Source organism: Denticeps clupeoides, chromosome 10 (assembly GCF_900700375.1).
Source record: "Denticeps clupeoides chromosome 10, fDenClu1.1, whole genome shotgun sequence".
Lineage (NCBI taxonomy): Eukaryota > Metazoa > Chordata > Actinopteri > Clupeiformes > Denticipitidae > Denticeps > Denticeps clupeoides.
Window position 1 is genome coordinate 8,634,165 of NC_041716.1, and position 22,366 is coordinate 8,656,530.

A 22,366-nucleotide genomic window follows, 5' to 3' on the forward strand; every position below is an offset into this window, starting at 1 on the left:
TCGTTTTCCCAACACTTTTTTTTTCTTTTCATTTGTTGGTGAAGCCTTCGTGATGTTACGACGCACATTTTCCATGGCTTGATTCCGTTGAAAGAGTCAGTATTAATGTCTGAAAATTGATACTGGATATCAAAGCGTTGTCATTGTCGGACATCCGGGCCCGTGCGGAAAAATAATTTAATTCTGCCAGGTAAGTGGGTTTTTTTTCTGTCCTCTTGTATGATTTCATATGTATCCATGTAACAGACTACGACCGATTTATATTCCTTCGGCGCTGAATATTAATACCGCATACGACGTAACGTCAATGTAATTGCATTAATTTTAATGTAAATAGATTTATAATAGTACTGGAACCTGTTTTAGAAAGCGTGTCTGAACGACACAGTTTGTCCACAGTCAGTGACGTCCTTGATGCTTATATTCATGAAGTTAATGTACATTTAAAAGCTACGCATCGAAGTTATGTATGTTATTTAATTTATTCGATTACTGCGTCCAAAAGTGGCCAGACGAACCCATATCCGCGTAGCCTGACAATTTCTTCGATGCACATCAATACTGTAGATGTTGCAGTGGTCAGAGTTCACCTTGATAGTAGCCTTGTCATTCAACAACGCGATAAAAAAAAGATAATAACAGCAGCAAGAATAACGACAGGAGAAGTAGCAGTGATCGTAATAATCACAACCAGACAAAAAAACAACAAAACAGCAACATCTTCATTATAATCCCAATAATGCTGCTGATATAAATATGAATAATAACAATAAATATATTACGAACGACGATTGTTATTGTTGTTGTTGGGATTGTTGTTGCAGTATTTCTGCTGCTACTGCTACTACGACTAATATTAATAAGAATAATAATTCCGCGTCTGTTGCTCAATGCATTTGAAAAGTAAGTCTTTTGATGGGCATTGTGGGACCTTAATGAGTCCTCCAGTGATGTTCTGATGTGCTGATGTTCAACTGTGAACTAGACGTTTTGCTCCACCAACGTGGGAATTAGATTAAATGTTTTATTTGTTAGGCCTGTGTGCACGTTCACATGTGAATATTTTCATTTAGATTTAGACCCTTTCATTATTCTCTCAGAAGCTGCGGTTTATAGCGGGTACGTGTGTTACAGATGGGATGGGATCGACGTCACGTTAGTCGAACTTGGTCTGCAAGCAAATGCGGACATTTTTTTTTGTACCTCCAGGTAAAATTCAATTCGCGCGTCAGAATCCCCTGGCTGCCTCTTTAATTGTACCTGTGCCCATGTCCCAAGATGGCAGGCGCCGCGGGAATTACTGCGTTTAACAAGCACCGTCACAGCGAGCGACCTGTGGGAGAAATGGGCTCTCTTTGCAGACGAAAGTTTTATCGGGATCCGTCCACCAATTCCTCTGTTCCGGCCAAACGCACGCAGCAACTCTACTGCAGAACTGATCAGAATGATCGGCTCACGCAACTCCTTTTGAATCGAATAAATAAATGCCCCCGCGTATCCCTGTTCCGTATCCTTTTTTTTTTTTTTTAAGCCGCGCACCTTTGCCACAGTTTTTTTTTTTTTTTGTTTTAATTCGCTTCCGTTGCCGCGGAGACGCGAGACGCGCCGCACTGACGCGCCGCGGCGATGAGGAGACGCACGCTTTAAACCATAAAAAAGAGGGGGCGAAAGAACTTCAAAAGCCGGGTAACGAAGGCCAGTCGATCGACGATCGTCTTCGTTTTAGCACCGACATATTGTGTGTTGTTTGTTGAACGCAGTGTAGTGGGTGAATTGATTTCATGCAGAACGGTCCAGGAACGTCGAGTGGTTCTGTGTTCTAGATGACGTCATAGCAACGGTCATGTTCGCCCGGATTCGACCCAGATTTACGTGCCACACTAATCAGCTTCTGAAATGACTGAAATATCACCCCATTTCTGTCATTATTTCTGCTGCTAGAATGTTCTGTTGATTGAGAAGCCATCAGCCTTGGCGTGAATAAGTATTTTTTTAAAAAGTATCCTACGTCCTCCCCCATTTATCTGATGAGCTGGTGTGCCCTTTTCAAGTCATTTAAATTTAAATGAGCACGGGGATGGAAGGGGGTGTCTAGGATGTGCCACGTGCCACGCATGTCCCACTGGACCCGAAGGCAGCAGGTTCAGGCACGTCAGGCGCAGCGTCGCCGTAAAAAGCTCATTGAATTTGCAGTGTGGTGGGAATACACCCGGAGAGGCGCATCAGGGGACTGGGAGGTTCTCGACCTCATCCTGGACTGCCAGTAATTTACACAGGGAGCTTTTGTATGACCCCCCTCCTGCCTCCGTACAAGGGGTCCATCTATGGCTCTTTGTTCAATTACGGTGGAATAGGTGGTTATGAACTAACTGGTCGATTTCACTGTCGCCTTCACTATTTTTACATTTCTCAGAGTGATCTGCCCTCCGGTGGATTACCCCTCTGCTAAGATGTCCCAGTCCTCAGTTGCTGATGAGGGCCCGACCTTCGAGCATCTGTGGAGCTCCCTGTGAGTGTCTGCCCCTCCCTTTACCACACTGCCATGGCAGCGACCTGGCAGCTTTTATTCCCTCAGATGTACCTCACCTCACAGGACGAAGAGAATATTCCATTCTAAATATGCTTCATACAGATGGACTCCAAGCTAAGCCACATAAGACACATATGATTCACACTGGCATATGGTATTAATTGTCTTAACAGTATCGTTAAACATGAATCTAAATATTCTTTTACATCTATTCAAAATTGTTTGTTGTACTATATGAGGCCAAAATTTGGTATAGATGTTCAGAGCCCTGAGCAGCAAGATTATGGCAAATATAGAATATATGTGGTTGGCTATATAGTGCGTATATACCCTATAGGCACTATATGTGCTTTTCCACAGGGAATATTAGGACACCTATACTGAAATCATCTTCAGACCTAAACGTTTTTTAAACGCGACATCAGTAGTAAACCACATTCTCTCCCGAAACACTAACAGGGAACCCGACAGTACCTACTTCGAGATGCCAGCCGGCAGCCACGCTGGGAGCCAGGGGACTTCTTCCAGCCTCCCCAACAACAGAGCTGAGGTCTGCATGGATGTCTTCCACATGAGGGACATGAACGACAATGTCATGGTAAGAGGACAAAGCAGAAATGCGTGTCTTGCAATGCAAGTGTTGGTCCAGTTTTTTTTAAGCAAGTTTTTGTGTTGGTCTATTTTCCGCAATATTTGAGTAAGGTAAAAATTCTAGGACTTAATATACATTTATTACAATTTTTGCCAAATAGTGTTTGGGTTCTATCATTTTGCTTTTTTTATTAAATTAAACTGGTCTTGTTTGGTCACTGGTTTGACCATCTGAAAATGATCTGCCTACTTTCCCTCCGCATTGCGAGAGTTTCCCTCTTTTTCCTGGTGTTTTCCCTCTCTCTGCAGCCTGGGCGGTGCAGTCTGGGACTAGGTGGGAGGTTAACAAGTTAATTAGAGACGAAGCCAAGCCACACACCTGCTGGTACCCCATCTGGGGCAAAAAGAGAGAGAGAGAGAGAGAGAGAGAGAGAGAGAAATGATAGATGAGAGATGATGCGGGTTTATTACTGTGTTTTTAGATGGAGGACATTGGTTGGCAAATTTATAGGAAGTAGTTGCAGGTTTTTTTGTTTTTCTCACTGACATTTTTCACTTTTTGAAAGGAAGGATTTTAGTGGATGTGCTACATTGCAATTCATGGAATCATGGAATTCAAAGGCTTTGGAGCTCACAGTCAGATACACAATTTTGTTGCAGGTCAAGACATTGATAAAATGGTTAAGTGACATCGCTCAGTTTGCAGATGAAGCAGATGTTAAAATAGTTAAAATAGTGCAGATGAGCGGCAAGGCCCGCTCTCAATTCTAAAGCAGTCTGCATCATGAAGGTCTGAAAAAGAAGGCTGGAGTGTTTCATGTAGCTGTATACCAGTTCTTCCAGAATTAAAGCCACTCAACGTCGCTTTGGGACTAGTCAATAAAAATGCCTGGCTCAGCGTATATAGAGACAATAGCAGCATTTTCCTTTTCACTTATTTCTGAACTGATGAGCTTTTTTTCTGCATAAAATATGACATGTTATTTTTTTCAAAATGTTCACGTTATCAAAAACTTTATTAGCCAGAAAAAGAGCTTCTGATGCGGTACTATACAATTAACTAAACAAGCTCACCTTAATTAAACATGATCTAAAATAATACAACATTTAAACAGAAGAGACAAGTCCACAGGGGCTCTCAATCCTTTCCATGTTTGGTGAGATTTGTTCGAGCTGATCAGCTCATTAGCAGCTCATTAATAGGTGTATTGGTAATGGAATGAAACAAATAGTGGGTACGACTGGCATAGATATAGAAATGAAGCAATTTTGTCATGAATTCAGTATATCATGCAGCTGTATGTGCCGCCCTCCAAGATGCCTCTGTTTATCACAAGGCTGTCTGAAGATGTGATTAACATTCATTAATAGAAATCCACAGACTTAACACATATCATGACTCCAGACCTGTTTGTCTGTTACCTTAAAATCATTTTAAAGAGCTCTTATGAATAGTTAATCCCCGGCTGTGTTAATTGTGTCATTTTGACAGATTAGATTTTGTTGTTACTAATAACAAATAGGAATGACACTTCAGCATCACACCATAGAATATAAATCGCAAATCAATTCTGGTCCCTCCTTTACTATCAACACATTTGGTACAGTCCAGCAGGTCTGTGGGCAAGCCTGAACCTGCCTGGCTAGTTAATGAATAGTCATGAGAGTGATAAGGGGAGGAGCCAAACTTGTTGTTAGATGCAAGCTACTAGAAAGGGCCAAGGGTGGGTGGTGGTGGTGGTGGAGGGGGGGGGGTGGTTTTGTAGAAGGGGTGGGTGAAGTTAAGAGTGTCGGCTGAAGAAAGCGCCTGCGTCCTCCCCATCACAACTTCATTGACCAAAGCTGTCGTGTGGTGCAGCATCGGTTGGCACTGGGAGGGCCGGCAGCGGCGGGTCCCCGGCTCCCCCAACCCACAGGGAGGGAGAGCTGCCCGCTGTATACCCTGAGTCGGCCAGGGGGAGGGGAGGGGAGGGCAGGGGGTGCTGCGACCATGCTGTACATCAGTGACCCAGCTCAACTCTTCAGCACGGTAGGGCACTGAGGCTTGCATCATTCTCTTGCTCTGTCCCTCCATCTTATTAACTCTGCATGTTGCTTCTATGGAGGAAAAAAGTTTTCTTTCTTTCTTTTTTTACCCTTTTTTTTCTTGCATTTAATCTAACCTGTTTTACAACCGGGAACTGATGTATGCTTTAACACATTTGTTGTGAATTTTTTAAACTTAATTAATTCATATACTTTGAGTAAGTTGAAAGGACTAAATTTTAAATCACATTGTTGTCTTTTATATTTAAATATCTGTTGTCAGATTTGATTCTGTAGACCCTTTATGAAATGCAATGCACTTGGGTTTATATATATTATTACATTATATAGTATAATATATATATATATATATTATAGTATAGTATAGTATATATGTGTTCTTACTATATTCTTAGAAAGAATATCTAGGTCTGTATTTTTTAACTTTGTGAACCTGAGATGTCCACCTTTGGGGCTGACACAGTTTATGCCCTGGGGAAATCAGGCTCACTCCAAAAACTCTCACTTCCAGCAGGTGAACAGTAGAGGGCGCTGTATTAAAACAGAGGGCTTCTCACTTCTGTATGTCGTTCCAGCCTCTTCTGAGCTAATATCAGCTGAAACGCCACACATCTGTATGCAAACGTGTCCTGTTGCATACCGCAGTGCTCAGTCTGACTTATTTTTATCTCTTAGCCCTGTGTCTTAGTTTCCTACTGTACAGACACTTAAGGTGGTCGAGAGAAGCCACGAGCATAAAATGCTGCCATCACAGCAAAATGCTCCCTGCTTTGGAGAGCCTCAAAAGTTAAACTTATTATTGCATATTTTCACTTGTTATTTCATACTCCTGTGTCATCATTTTTGTTCTATAATTTAAAAATGCAATACTCATAAACTTTTAACTGTTAGTGCATGTGTTTGTATGACTTGTGTCTTCATAGATTCCTCACAAAGACATTTTTGGAAAACTGTTCCAAAAGTGTTAAGGGACATAAGTGTAGGAGTAGGCTTTGCAAAGTCTAAAGCGAGTATAGAGCCAGTCACACATGTATTATACAAGTACTAAATAATTATTAGTCAAGGTCCTCGTGTGCTTACACTGCCTCGTCCTACTCACTGTACCTTCGGGTCTGGTTCTGTTTTAAAGTGATGCAACTCTCATGCTTTCTAGCAAAATGCCTTATTCTCGGTATGTGTGTGTGTCTGTGTGTTTGTGTGAAATATTTGGGATGACAAAAGCTGTTTTGGTTTTTCCCACCTGTGTGGAAACTCCCGTCTGGGAAAAAAAGAGCCGCATTTATTATTTTTTCTCTCTCTTTCGGTCAAATTGACAGTTACACTTGACTTACATATATTCGCATAATTCACTTCGTTTTACCCCACTGACAACTACATGTAATTGATTTCCAGCTGGAAGCGTCTCCTGCCGGGCATGTTCGTACCAAATTCGAACATACTTTCTTGTTTAGTTTGGCTTGGTGTGCTCTGATACACTGATAGTCTTTGTCCTTGTGTGATGCTTGTTCCAAGGGTTCAGGGTTAGATCTGTTGCCTGTCTCTCTTACACCCACACACATACATGCTCACACACTCACACACACACACATGCACACATGGGGTCAGACAATGACCTGCTGTCTGGGTGGGAGCATTGACTTCAGCCCTGGACTGTCCCACCTGTATCTCCTGCATGCTTTTGGCTTAAATGAGCTGAGAGAACAAGATGCAAACATTTGAACATGCAGTTTTACTACAACTTTATAAAAGCTGATCATGTGTTCAATTTTGTTTTATACTCTACAAGCATGCAGGGACTTACAGATTTCTGCACAAATGAGTGTGTATAGCAGCCTGCACAAACATATGCAAATTTCAGTGAGGCTGAAACGGCCTTTTTTTTATAGCCAATACTGTTGTTCAACTCTTCTGCACTATTATGGGTCATTAGGGCTTTTCCCACTGATAATTTTACTTGGATGTCATAATTTCACAGTCTTTAGTTTTATTCTAGGCCTGTAAACATGAGGATGGCCCAAATAAAGAAACCCTTTATGTTTTTCCACTGAACTTTGAACTGGGTTCTTTATTTTTTTACTCTTTTATGTCCCCCCACCACTGTCTGTCTCACCACGGCTTGTCTGCCCGCTAATATTTACTCAGGCCGGGTCCTCTGAAGGTGTTCTCCTGCGTGTACGCACTTGTCCTAGTATTGTTGTCTGAGTGGGGGCATGTCATAATTAGGCCAACATGCGTTCTCCTGCTCTCCATCTAGCCGTCTCCAGACTCGTTCTCTCTCATTCCCACATCTCTGTCAGGGAGAGACAGACCCGGAGGACGGCTGAGAGGAGCGGGGAGAGCCTGCCACCTTTGTGTGTCTCCTTTGCTATGTTGGAAGATTTTTGAGATTAGTGTTACTACCCCAGGGAACCTAATACATAGGGCAGCCTGGACTATGTACTACGTTAAGAAAAAGGTAAACACTTTGCAGTTGTTTCTCCAGTTTGTGCACGGCTATTCATTTTGGGTGAAGAATCTGTTTAAAAGTTTCGTTTTCATGCCTTTGCTCCGTGCTTGTCAAAATGGTTATCAACTCAGTGAGAAGCATATTTAACTTTTAGGATTTGAGGTTCACCTTTGCTTTTCACATAAGATGCACAAAATAAGAAGTGTACATGTAAAAAGTGATAGTTTTGTACATACAGTACACCAAATATGATTAATTGACATCTCCGTGTTGATCATATCTTGCTCTCTGGCATCATGCTAGCTGGATATTGGTCTGTGATGGAAGTATTGCTATGAAAAAAAAAATCATTTATGCTTTTGTTTACTCAAGCAGTCGTGTTTAAGAGGTCAAGAGGTCAAATGAGCAGCTACCCTTTGGATATTGAGAGTTAAAAAGAAAACTTGACTCAAGTTCAGTCCTGCAGTGGCGGAAACGCTGGAGCCCTTTGAATGTGAATTTATGATGAGGTGGGGGGGGGGGTGGCGGTTTAAAGTATTAAGGGGGGCACGTCAGGCAATTAGGCAGCGGACAGATTACACTTCTGTTTAACAACCGCACTTGCCCCAGGCCGGTGGGGGTGTGGAGGGCCAGGGTCTGTTGTTGCTACTGCCGCTAGCTCTTTAAATGCCGAGTTGTAACCAGAGCCTGATGAGTTCGAGTGGATCTCTTCCAAAAAAAGAAAAAGAAGGAAAAAAAAAAAAAAAAAAAAGAAGCGCGTCTTTACCTACCTGCGTCTTCACCTCCTCCCTCCCTCGCCTCTCGCCCTCAGTCCCAGTACAACCTACTGAGCAGCAGTATGGAGCAGGGTTTGGGCAGCCGCGCGGCCTCCACCAGCCCCTTCAGCTCCGAGAACGCCTCCAGCGTGCCCACGCCGTCGCCCTACTCGCAGCCCAACTCCACGTTCGACGCCATGTCGCCCGCGCCCGCCATCCCGTCCAACGCCGACTACCCGGGGCCGCACAACTTCGAGGTCACCTTCCAGCAGTCCAGCACGGCCAAGTCTGCCACATGGACGGTGAGTGAATGGCCGCTTGAATGTGTGTGTTTGGTGTGTGAGTGTGTGCACGAGATTTGGTCGGTGGGCTTCTGACAGTGGAAGTGTCTCTGTCTGTCTGTCCCTTTCTGCCATCTTTCTCTCTCTGCATCTTTCCACCATACATCCAGTGTTCCAGTGTTAAGTTAACATAAAAGTCTCACTTCCTGTTCTCTGGAAGTGGATTCATTCGGCACAGTGCAGCCGGTTCTGCCCTGCTAAATGAGCTTGTGTTCCATGAGACCAGCATCCTCCACTGCCTGTTGCTTCTGGGCATCTGTGAGGTTTTTTTTTTTTCTTTTTTTTTTTCGCATTTGGTGCTGCAGTCGTTTGGAAAAATGCAAATCCTCGTTGTTCATGCGTTACACAAAGCAAAATACCATAATGACTGATTCAGCATTGAGTTTGTTTTACGGCTGGTTGCTGGTAGTTTACTGACAGGCTTTTAATGTCCCACTATGTCCCACAGTTATCTGTGCACCAGAGCTTTCCACTCAGGTATGTGCAATACAGTCTGCTGAATATAACTGATTTCAGTGGACTGCATAGGTTCTGGACTGATTCAGAGAATCATGTGATAGCATTAAAATATTGCATTATTGTCCGTGATAAAGATGGCATGTCTACAATATATCTTAAGAAATAACATAATTGAAGAAGGAAACAAAAACCACTCAAAGTTTCCTACTTAAACTTGGAAAGCTGAATTTTAATCATGAATCATTGCAATTTAAAAAAAAAAGTTTTTTGTTGGCTACAAAACGATCGATATTGTGTCACCAAAGAATATATTGTTCAATATATGGGTATCACTTCTGTCTTCAGCTGGTAGGATTACAGTATTTAAATGTAAATGTAAAAGGTCAATTAAGTCCTGAACACCCACTTCCAAAACCGTTTCCCCATTTAAGCCACTTAAAGTGACCTAAGTGAAAACCGAAAGGCCCATGAAACTCATTCATCTTCGGGGGAACTTGAAATCAGACCGAGTGTTGTTTTGGCCAACAGAGTCAAGAAAGCTGTTGGCCCTGTCTGTCAGAGTCTTGACCCCTGAAACTAGAGATCGTCTCTCCCTCCCAGGGTGTCTTTTCTTCTTCTCCGGCGACTAACTGAAGCGTGAGTTTCTTTCAGGCCTGAGACACTCTCTACAGCAGTCCCAGCCCTCCCCTGCTCTTTATCACTGTTTCAGACCTCAGCACACCTCAGACATGGGCATGGAATGTCATTCATTCTGATTTTTATGCTTGATTCAGACTTTTACCACCCATGATGCTGTAATTAAACAGAAAGGCGTCAAATCTAGTGTAATTTAACGGAGATTTCCAAAACATTGCCATCTAGTGGCCATAATAGATTCCTTTTATGTCATCCCCTGACTGTAAGTTTTTTTAATATTAAGATCTAGCAACACTTGAGAGGATAATAATTTCAAGGTTCCCCCCCTAGTGTGCATGGTCTCTACTGGTTACATCTGTATATGTACAGTATGTTGGATTAAGGTAAGAAATATGTAGTTTCTTGTCTTGTGGTTTGACCAGTCATGCTGAATAAACTCATTATCAACAGTAGCGGTGGCAGATGCTGTGGAAATCCTCTTTGTCTCTGCTTTGTTTATTGAATCTTTCTGTAAATTGCTTAACTGCAATGGAAGAAAGAAGTGGAGAAGCTTATTCTGTCATCGCTATAAAGAAATCTGAGTGCAGGGGAAGCACTTGTCTGTCATTATGACGTTAATATAAACACTTGTTTGGTGAGTTGGTTGTAATGCGCTTGGTTGAAGCCACACACCATCTGCTGGAGAAATACAGTACCAGTCAAAAGTTTGGACACTCCCACCCTGTAGCGGCTGTGGAGACATTTCGAAGAATTCAATGAAATAACCATTACATTTACATTTACGTTTACAGTATTTATCAGACGCCCTTATCCAGAGCGACTTCATTAGTTGTAGGGACAGTCCCCTCCTGGAGCAACTTAGGGTTAAGTGTCTTGCTCAGGGACACAATGGTAGTAAGTGGGATTTGAAACTGGGTCTTCTGGTTCATAGGCGAGTGTGTTACTCACTAGGCTACTACCACCCTACATAACCATATTTAGTATTTTTTGTAGCAGGAGAAAGTGAAGTATGTTTGATGAATCGTTTTTTTCTGTTTTTACCTTTTTGGCTACTTTGTTCACTATTGTCATCATCAAAAGCCGCTTCATTAGATGCTCAGTAACAAAAAAGTGTTCAGCATGAACCTTCAGGACTGCTGGAAACCATCCCTTTTGTCTAACTTTAGGTGGTTAAATGACCTCACATTTTATTTCATAATAAAGATTTGTTCTATAATGTAAAAAATGCAACATCTATGAATGAGTAGGTGCATCCAATCGTTTGACTTGTATTGTTTTCATACATAAAGTTGTTACATATGCATTAAATTCATATTATACACTGCTGACCTGAAACTATCAGGAGGATGCTGAATTTGTTAAGGTTGTACAGGTCCACATTGCCTGGCCACTTTATTAGGCACATCAACAATGACAATACATTTTAAAGGTTTACATTCCAACTTTACAGAACAAAGGTACCTATTACCCAGTACACCAGTGTCCAGTTTCTTACCAAATCATGCTACTAACTTACATGCTTAGTTCTTACAACATGGCAGTGACTCCTATATGGTATTTTCAGAGTCATCAAAATAAATCTGTTTGGTTATAGTCTCAAACATGCAAGATGTTGCTACAGCATCACCATCTATGTACAGTACAGGCCAAATGTTTGGACACACCTTCTCATTCAATGTGTTTTCTTTATTTTCATGACCATTTACGTTGGTAGATTCTCACTGAAGGCATCAAAACTATGAATGAACACATGTGGAGTTATGTACTTAACAAAAAGTGGAGACCTGGCCTCCACAGTCACCGGACCTGAACCCAATCGAGATGGTTTGGGGTGAGCTGGACCGCAGAGTGAAGGCAAATGGGCCAACAAGTACTAAACACCTCTGAGAACTCCTTCAAGACTGTTGGAAAACCATTTCAGGTGACGACCTCTTGAAGCTCATTGAGAGAATGCCAAGAGTGTTCAAAGCAGTAATCAGAGCAAATGGCGGATATTTTGAAGTATTTAGAATATAAAACATGTTTTCAGTTATTTCACATAACTCCATAAGTACATAACCCCACATGTGTTTATTCATAGTTTTGGTGCCTTCAGTGAGAATCTACCAACGTAAATGGTCATGAAAATAAAGAAAACAGATTGAATGAGAAGTTGTGTCCAAACTTTTGGCCTGTACTGTATATTGTGTATAATATACCCCTCTGGAGGCTGAAGTCTTTAGGATTTTTTTCACCCCTCTAGCAACCGTTCCTACATGGTTTCCCTACATGCAGCCAGCATCTAGCAAAAGACTTTAGTCCTGTAATTGTAACATAAATCTGACACGCAGGATCATTTTTGCCATTTATCTCTAGAGATTCATCAGTCAAGAGTTGATCTAAACACTGTGAAAACAGGGATTAGAGACAAAGCTGTGGGGAATTTAAAGAGTCACTGATTTCAGGGAATTCCCAGGAGAGCAGTGCTGCTGTTTACCGTTCTTTGGGATAATTGTACAACCTGCATACAACAATCCATACAACAATGGATATTATCTGGTGCTTTACAATGCAGCCTTCTGTCATGGGCATCAATACAGCATGGACAGAACTCTAAAATGCAGGATATTCAAAAATTGTGTTCTTAACTCTAACTCTGTCCTCATGGTTGTTTGTTGCTACCTAGAAAAAAAAAAGAATGTTTGGTGCTAAAGTGAAGACGTCCTTTCTTCTAGCCATGTCATTAAGTAATGAACGTTTATTTCATTTACAATATCGCCATGTTTACAGCCATCACGACCCACCCACTTATCTCTTGCACTGTCAGCCATTGTGCTCAGGTGTTCCTCAGACTTGCCACAACATCGTATCATTGTCTCGGTCATAAAACACAAATTATGCATTATGGGCAATTGTTTTAATTCTTGCGATTGCCCAAATTAGAGCTTTCGCCCAAAAAGATTCCTCTGTCTAAGGTCTCTGGTTTGCGCAAAGGATGGGAATGAGCTGTCACACATTCTGTTTGCCTGTGAAGACCCCTCAACACTTCGTTTTTATCCCCTAAACTGCTGGTGTATTTAAGATAGGCATGCCGCAGCCTGCCCAGAGCTGTGGCGTGTTCGGAGCTGCTCTTCCCGGGCTGTTACCGTTGTCGGCAGGCTGCGGGCCCGAACTCGCCTCACAGCCTGCACATCCATCCTCTCAATCCTACACCAGCACTGGATCCCAGAACACACCCGATAATGGAGATCTCTGACAAGCCCACGCACACACACACTAGCAAACATCCACACACTTATGCTTAACACCATTGCAATATTATTTTGCTGATTAATCAATTGATCAAGAATACCATTTCTTAAATGTTTCTTTAATTTTTCTATGTGTGTGTATTGCATGCATCTGTGTCTCTTTTTGTCTTTTTTTTTTATCTGTCTCAAACTTGCAGTTTTTGCTGCCCAACCCAGATGAAGGAATGCTTGCTCCTACATGTCCCCTGGACATGGTTCTTATGTAGGCATGGGGGGGAATGAGTTATGTCCTCAGCCCCTGCCCATGGTATGGCAGCAGTGTCATATCAGCTGGAAGGCTTTTGAAGTGCTAGATGTATGCATATAAATACATTTACTGAAGTCCTTTTGGAAAGTATTAAATTACATTGCAAAAAAACAAAAATGACTGTCTGTACCAGGGGCGTGGTTTTGCGAGTGGTGGTCCGGAATGCACCACTAAACAAAGATGTTTGCAGTTTCTAGCTAATTGATAAATGATCTATTTGCATCTAACAAGTGTTCTGAATGATTATTTGGTGAACTCTGCTTGCTGAAGAGTCTTAACTTTTCTGCAGTAAATGAGTGGGCTACACTGCTCTCCTCGAAAGCAAAGTAATTCAGTGTAAGATCCTACTACAGAAGTCTCTTCACAATAGAACATGCTGTAGCTCTCATGAGAGCTTTCCAATCACAATTTTTTAAAGACTAATCAGAGCAAATTCCTATTTTAGCTGAATGGCAGAAAGCAACCTTGTGTTGAGGAAAAGTCTAAGACATCATTTAATGAAATATAAGTTCAGATTAAATAAATTAAATACATGTTAAATGCAAGTTAATGGTCAGAATATATTTTTTAAAGAAAGAATTGAAATGACTATCAGAAAATCCTGGAATACATTAATTTTAGTGGCCATCTGACTACATTCAGGCCATTCTGGACAATCAGTAAGTTTACTTCAGAATTATATGTATATGCTATTTGTAATCAATTAAAGTTAAATTCACAATTACAAATTTCATACAAATGCATGAAATAAATCACGAGGGAAAGCTACACACTAAGCGCGTTCCAGGTATTTTTGAAAGGTAACTATGACACTGCTTGTACATTCTGGTTTTGACTTATATGCAAATTGAATATGCTTTAAATATGGTGAGCCACTCTGTATGAATTCTGATGGGAATACTGAGGTGTTGATGTGAACTGTTATTCCACTACAGCGTAGCTCCAACGTGTTAACATACTTGGACTGTTAATCGAATTTGCGGTCGGCAAGCTGGGGCATGCTGTCGGGGATGACAGACGCATCATTATCACTCAGCCCTGTGAGGCCTGCCCGAACCTGCACTCGTCCACTGCTCAGTAGCCTCCTTCTCGCAGCATCCCACCATCAGTCGCTCCATCTCAACATCCCCCTCATCCTTTTCTCTGATTTTTATCCTATCTTTGCTCCTTTCTCTTTGTTACATGTGTCAGTCTCTCTATCCTTTATCTCTCTCTGTCCACTGATCCATTTCTTTCTACCTCCCTACTCACCTAATAGCTCCTTTTTTTTTGTGGCCGCACATCGCCCTGCACTCATGAACTTTGGCACTTTTACATTTTTTTTTATTGTGTATGATGTCTGATCTGATTCAGCTTCCGTAAGAGTGGAGATGGAGCGGGTGGAATAAAAAGAGAAGTGTCAGATGCGCGGGCAAGTCCAGGCACCGCCCGTCACTCTCACCTCCTCTCACACTGATTGATGTCTTTTCTGAGCTGGCTGGCGAACCTGCATTCAGGCGTGCGGACCAGCAGCCCACCTACTGCTGCGTAGCCTTCGCTTCCGCAGTGGCTACAGTGGCAGATCTGCACGTGTATATTCCCACACGTCTGGTTTTGGCCCTTAAAATTTTAGAATTGCATCAGCACGGCGGTGAAGAACAGAGTCGTCTGTTTTCAAGTGGGCCGGGATTAATGAGTGTCTTCTGGATTTAAACGGACTTGTGTTAAGTGCATATTTAGGTAATTGCTTTGTCATTAACATGAAAGAGCAACATGAAACACACCAGCCGACTGGAATGCTGTAACATGCTGTAGACTGTGTTTGAGGCCTTTTTTGTCCCCCCCACCCCAAAACCCCTTAAATGTGGTCGCCTCGATGTCTCACAAATCAAGATGAGACGTCAGTGGTTTACTGCTGATATTTTATACGGAGGATCAAGTTCACTCACAATTTCATTTTGGGGCATCTTGTTGGGCTGAAGATGTCTAAGTGTGAATGTGCGTGTTGGACCGTGCATGTTGTAAAGCTGTTGAGACACGCTGATAGCTGGTGATGGTTGATTCTCCAGCGAAATGCACATCCCCTCCCACCCTCCCCAGGTGTTTGGACCATGGGACTTGGTTTCAGTGTCACAACAATGACTTCAGCGGGATTACTTTTCACGCTCCTCCTTCCAGCTTTAACGGTTTATCGTCCAGACCTTTCTCTCCCTGAGGCCATGTTAGTTTGAATAGGGGTCCAGCAAAAAGGAAAGAGCATTAGTGCAGGGATTTCATGCCTTCGGCTGTCAATGCAAGCTTTAAGTTTTTAAAATAAACACATATTTCTGCTGATGAACAGATAGGGTAGGACTGTGAGATCCGGGCTCTGACAACTTACACCCTTTTGTTCTATGACACCTACTTCAGTGTCCTGAAGTAACCCTTCCATTTGATGAAATGCAGCCAGTGACCCTAACACCGACAAGTGGAAACCATTCAGCAGATGAAAGGCCATTAAAGCACAAAACACTTTCTTACAACAACCCGTGCTGTCGTTCAGAAATCGCCTTCCTGCGGTTCACCTGAATGTACATCCATTCTTATGGGTGTACAATGCGCTGCACAGTACATTATTCCCATAATGCCACCTGGTTCATTGGCCCTGTGTGAATCACTTTAATGCAAGTCAGCACAAAACAAACTCCCACTTTTTTCTTTTTTCCTGGAAGGCTACATTGTGATTTCCTGGGGTGAATTTTTGGGATGTCTTGATGTTCTTGGCGTGTTCAGACACTGTCCCAGTCCTCTTCTGACTTGATGTGTCCATGTGGGAACCAGCCGACATGCAGACATAGACAGTGGGCCCGATTTTCACCGCACTAAATAGGAGTGTTTGCTAATGAAACATCAAGTACATCTTAAGGGTTTACTTAAAATAACCAGAATCGAATAAGAAAGGACTGCTTGCTAGTTATCTGTGTCTTGGAGAAGAGGAAATAGCTACCCACACAGCCCTTTTGTGTTATTATTTCTGACTCTTACTCTAACTCTATAAAATGAATAGTCCATAGGGATGATTGACAGCTCTCTCACACCCTGCCTCCTCATGCAATCCTGTCTCCACCCTTCCCCAACCTAATTGCTCCACTTTCTTTGCTTGTAATACAGCTTGTAACTTGAAAATGGAGATTGATAATTAATTCTCACAAACTAGTGAATGTGACATTCATGAACACTCCTATGCACGCTACATATTGTACGGTGCACCTCTGAAATATGCCACAGGGAGTGTGTGACTGACCTGCCTCTCTCTCCGCCCAACAGTACTCGCCTATCCTGAAGAAGCTCTACTGTCAGATTGCCAAGACCTGTCCCATTCAGATCAAGCTGTCCTCGCCCCCGCCTCACGGCAGCGGCATCCGCGCCATGCCCATCTACAAGAAGGCCGAGCACGTGACCGAGGTGGTCAAGCGCTGTCCCAACCACGAGCTTGGACGAGACTTCAACGATGGTGACAAAACACATTTTGTGTGCAGTTTACCTGTGTATGGCTCATTAAACACTTAATTTATGGTTGACTGTTGATGATGAAATCATCATATATGTTGCTCCCTGTTCTGAACTGCTGAACTGCTTGGAAGTCGTTGGTCCTGTACCATCTTGTTGCGCCAAGACAGAACTGGTTTATGTGGGAAATTTCAAACGAGCATTGCCTGGGGCTTAATTGTCCAAATTTTTTCACGCGCTGTTTAGAAAATAGAATAATGTCTGGTTTCTATTATATTTAATTCTCCCTCTCTGTTTTCCATGATTTCCAATATAGGCCAGGCGGCTCCAGCCAGCCATCTGATCCGGGTGGAGGGGAACAACATGTCTCAGTATGTGGACGACCCAGTCACAGGCAGACAGAGTGTGATGGTGCCATATGAGTCTCCACAGGTGTGTGTCAGGCTTCGACCAGCATACAAGATACACACACATTCGTATGCATTCATTATAAGCATATATATAAGCATACAGGTCAGGTGCCTACACTAAGGCCCATTCTTGTATTTTCCAAAAAATAAAACTTTTTAAAAATATTTTTTGTGAGAAAATATATAATCTAGACTCATCTATACTCTTCTTCGTCTTGGTCCCTCAGTAGTGGAATGAACTTCCCCTCGAGGTCAGAACAGCTCAGTCAATGAGCACCTTCAAACGACAGCTCAAGACCTTCCTCTTTAAATAATACTCAGATTAACTTGTAACTTTCTTATTGTCGAACTTGTGTACAGAATCTACAACAGAGTGAATAAAAAGATTGTATTCATAGTTGGGGGTCTTAGTGAACCGGAACTGATCTCTTCATCGATGGTAACTTGAAAGCACGTTGTAAGTCGCTCTGGATAAGGGCGTCTGCCAAATGCCTTAAATGTAAATGTAAATGAAACCACATAATCCACAGCAGGGTCTCAGGTACAAGGCAGGGACTCACCTAGGGTGGGGCAACAGTGCGTCGTCATACCATGCGCAAACACACACATTCACACAGCCAGCTAATAAGAAATGTAACTGGCTTGATTTGAAGGCTAATGTATACATCTTACAATGTAAGTGCAATTTACAAATGATAAGAGAAGATAAAATAAGGAAAAACTCAAGCACAGTTCTTATGTCTATTAACATGTAAATACAAATTCTCTGTTAAAAAACAACAACACAATGTAACTCCAAGTCAATCAAACTTCTGTAAAATCAAAATGTCCACTTAGGAAGCAACACTGATTGCTGTTGTGCAAATGGGATAGACAACAGGTTCTGCAGGTGGTGACCACAGACCACTTCTCAGTTCCTATGCTTTCTGGCTGATGTTTTAGTCACTTTGGAATGCTGCCGGTGCTTTCACACTAGTGGTAGCATGATACAGAGCCTACAAACTCAGGTAGTGCAGGATGGTACATGGTAAGAGGGTGGTAGTAGCCTAGTGGGTAGCACACTCGCCTATGAACCAGAAGACCCAGGTTCAAATCCCGCTTACTACCATTGTGGCCTTAACCCTAAAATTGCTCCAGCGGGGACTGTCCCTGTAACTACTGATTGTAAGTCACTCTGGATAAGGGCATCTGATAAATGCCTTAAATGTAAATGTACATCAATGGCAAAAAGGTGTCTGTCAGTGTAGTGTCCAGAGCACGGGGCACTACCAGGAGACCAGTACATCAGGAGATGTATGGAGGCCATAGGAGGGCAACAACCCAGTAGCAGGACTGCTACCTCTGCCTTTGTGCAAGGAGGAACAGGAGGAGCACTGCCCACAAAATGACTTCCAGCAGGCTACAAATGTGCATGTGTCTACTCAAACAGTCAGAAACAGACTCCATGAGGGTGGTATAAAGGCCCGACATCCCCAGGTGGGGGGTGCAGCATGTTTGGCATTTGCCATAGAACATACAGATTGGCAAATTCACAGATGAAAGCAGGTTCACACTGAGCATATGTGACTGATGAGACAGATTCTGGATATGCCATGGAGAATATTCTGCTGCCTGAAACACCCTCCAGCATGACCGGTTTGGCAGCGGGTCAGTAATGGTGTGGGGTTGCATTCCTTTGGGAGGCCGCACAGCCCTCCATGTGATCACCCGAGGTGAAGTGAAAGTGAAGTGATTGTCATTGTGAAACACTGCAGCACAGCACACGTGCGCACAATGGAATGTGTCCTCTGCTTTTGGTGTGCAGTGAGCAGCCATGACAGGCAACCAGGGAAGCAGTGATAGGGGATGGTGCTTTGCTCAGTGGTTGTCGGTGACACCTTGGTGGCTTGGGATTTGAATTATGATTACGGGGCCACTTCCTTAACTGCTAGGCCACCACTGCCCGAAGGTGGTCTGACTGCCATTAGGTCATGCTATGGACTGGCACGCCCGTTCCCCAGACTGAATCCAATTGAGCACCTCTGGGACATCATGTCTGCTTTAGTCCAGGTCTGGGAGGAGATCATTCAGGAGAACATCTTCCACCTCATTTTCATCAGGAGCATGCCCAGGCATTGTAGGGAGGTCATACAGGCACACGGAGGCCACACACTCTACTGAGCCTCATTTTGACTTGTTTTAAGTGTGTTTTTCCAGGTTAATTTTGAGTGTGACTCCAAATCCAGACCTCCATGGCTTGATAAATTTGATTTCCATCAATATTTTTGTGTGATTTTGATGTCAGTGAATTCAACAATGTACTGAACAAATTATTTAATGAGAATATTTCATTCGTTCATATCTAGGAAGTCATATTTTTGTGTTTGTGTTTTGAGCAATATAGAAACAATATAGAAATACACACATTAAATCATTGTGCATACAGGAAATTGACACATGGTAAGTAGCACATCTTAGAAGTCATTTGTTGTGCTTAAATAAATACTGTCACCACAGGTACTGTTGAGTCTTGTAGTCTGAGGCATTGAGTCTTTGCGAAAGAGTTTAATCTAAATAACCACCTTTTGCCTTTATCACTGCAATACAGATTTACTGCATCCTATTCAGCAATTTTTGGAAATGACTTGTGTCCACAGCATATGACTTGTGTCCACAGCATATAATTAAATATCAGTGTAACACCTAATATGTATTGATCCATAACCAATAGTTTAAGCCTTAATTGCTACAAGTGTTTTAGGTTCTACTAATGTTATCTTGAAAAATATATTTTTTAAAGCATCATTGTTTATTTAAAAAGGGTGGCAGTAGCCTAGTGGGTAACACACTTGCCTATGAACCAGAAGGCCCGGGTTCGAATCCCACTTACTACCATTGTGTCCCTGAGCAAGACACTTAACCCTAAGTTGCTCCAGGGAGACTGTCCCTGTAACTACTGATTGTAAGTCGCTCTGGATAAGGGCGTCTGATAAATGCTGTAAATGTAAATGAAACAGATCGTGGGATTAAGATTCTGACCTGAGGTGAATGTGTCACAAACATAGAAATTGCCCATATGCCCCATAGGTCTGAATGTAACCAGGCAGAAACAGATTCCTGGGTGGTACTAGCCTAGTGGGTAACACCCTCGCCTCAGTCTGTCCTGTGCTCCTCTATCCCTGTCTGGACAGGAACAGACTGCAGCCAACTGTATAGACGATAGGAAAGATCATAGGTGTTCCCCTGCCCTCCATCCAGGACATGTCCCCCTCAAAAAACAGGAAATGGCAGATGATCTAGAGGCCTGCAGACAGGACCAGCTGTCACAAGAAAAGTTTCTTTCCTCTCACCACCACCCTTCTTAATAGCTGAAATTGTCACACACCTTGCAACTGCACTTTATGAACATTTGTGTTATTATTTCAGTATTTTTGTATTTGTCAGTATATAGGATTTAGCCTATATTGTAGATATTGTAGTTTTTATACTGTCTTACACCGTCGACCGGAACAAAATTGCTTGTATGAGCTCATTCACATAATTGGACAATAAATGCAATTCTGATTTCTATGAACCAGAAGACCACATAGTCAATGGTTTAAACCCCACTTACTACCATTGTGTCCCTGAGTAGGACACTTCACCTTGAGTTGTTTCAGTGGGACTGTCACTGTAACAACTGATTGTAAGTCAGTCTGAATAAGGGTGAATAATATGTCTTATAAATGGCACAATTTATATGAAATTTCCTTTTTTCCTGTCATTGTTAGGACATTAGTTTTTGTCATGCATACACACAGACACACACATTTGGTGTAAGTGCGTCTTCTGGATTTGCACATGTGTGAGCTATTCAAACACTCTCTGTGAGCGTGAACACCTTCACCACAGGATGTTCCAGTGCACCGCCATTCAAATGAATCCTACTTTTTCCTGCACTCATGAGCGTGTAGCCGTGGTGTTTTTAGACATTCATTATCACACTCTAATGAGGCACAGGGACACTGTGGAAGCAGACTTTTGTAACAAGGAGTAACTGTGCAGAAATATATATATTTTTTAAATTTCTTGCTTATTCTGAGGCAGGTTGGGACTTGTGTGAGGTAATTACAGAGTCAGTAATGACACCAAAAGCAATTTTATACACCCGCTGTCTTTTGGGGACTTTTCATAATCTGTGGGATTATGTGTGTATTTCTGCCATCTATTGGTTTTTAAATTCACTGCGAAATTGTGACAATGGAAGGACAGGCTTGCGTTCCTTTAACTTTCCATTGTCTTGTGTGCCCAAGGACATACAGAGGAATAATGAAGTAATGATACAAAAAGCCCACATACAGTGACCCAAAAAAAATATCCAATGCATTTGGATGGTGCATTACAAATAATGTGTTATCTTCATGTTTTTGCATGTTTGCTCTTTGTACAGGTGTACAAGCGTGAATAAGTTGTGGGTAAAGGGACAGGCCCTTGGGATCTATTATCCGCTGGAACTGCTGTGTGATGCCAACTGTGATGTTCTGTTTTTGAGCAGGTGGGGACAGAGTTCACGACCATCTTGTACAACTTTATGTGCAACAGCAGCTGTGTGGGAGGCATGAACCGCAGACCCATCCTCATCATCATCACACTGGAAACGCGAGAGTGAGTGCATACTCATCTACACCCACGGCCCTCATAAACTCATACTTACCCATAAAATGTACTCGTAATCACTCACACGGACTCACCAATTCATAGAATGACCTCCCTGGTCTGTCTCTGAACCTGATCTGTCTCCTCTGCAGTGGTCAGGTTCTGGGCAGAAGGTCGTTTGAGGGTCGCATCTGTGCATGTCCAGGGCGAGACCGCAAAGCGGATGAGGATCATTTCAGAGAGCAGCAGGCCGTGAATGAAACAGTCGCCAAAAATGGCAACGCCAACAAACGCAGTGAGTCTCCGCACGGGTGCACCTCCATTTAAAACAAGACATGCATACATACAGTTGAGGCTAAAATGATTAGCCCCCCTTAGTCTTGATTTCCCCATGAATATGAATATTAACAACAAGTGTGTTGTTTTTAAAAACAAATAATCTCTAAATAACAAGGTCCACTAAGTTTAATCAGGATATTTTATTGATACACCAAGTATACACAAAAAATAGACATCCAAAATTATTAACCCCT

General features: G+C 42.5%; 1 protein-coding gene across 3 annotated transcripts in view; it reads left to right on the forward strand.

Annotated features, from left to right (window-relative positions):
• The first annotated feature begins 49 nt into the window (after nucleotides 1-49).
• Nucleotides 50-22,366, forward strand: part of tp73 (tumor protein p73) — a 28,977-nt gene continuing 6,660 nt past the window's right edge. Inside the window, exons 1-8 of one of the 3 annotated variants that reach the window (XM_028992563.1) lie at nucleotides 50-190; nucleotides 2,414-2,509; nucleotides 2,990-3,128; nucleotides 8,425-8,670; nucleotides 16,627-16,813; nucleotides 17,126-17,241; nucleotides 21,733-21,842; nucleotides 21,986-22,128. In XM_028992563.1, coding sequence (XP_028848396.1) covers nucleotides 2,451-2,509; nucleotides 2,990-3,128; nucleotides 8,425-8,670; nucleotides 16,627-16,813; nucleotides 17,126-17,241; nucleotides 21,733-21,842; nucleotides 21,986-22,128 — 1,000 coding nt within the window. In that variant the 5' untranslated portion in view covers nucleotides 50-190; nucleotides 2,414-2,450. Of the gene's footprint in view, nucleotides 191-2,413; nucleotides 2,510-2,989; nucleotides 3,129-7,491; nucleotides 7,623-8,424; nucleotides 8,671-16,626; nucleotides 16,814-17,125; nucleotides 17,242-21,732; nucleotides 21,843-21,985; nucleotides 22,129-22,366 lie in introns of those variants that run through there. The other 2 variants (XM_028992564.1, XM_028992565.1) reach the window with 2 other exon arrangements.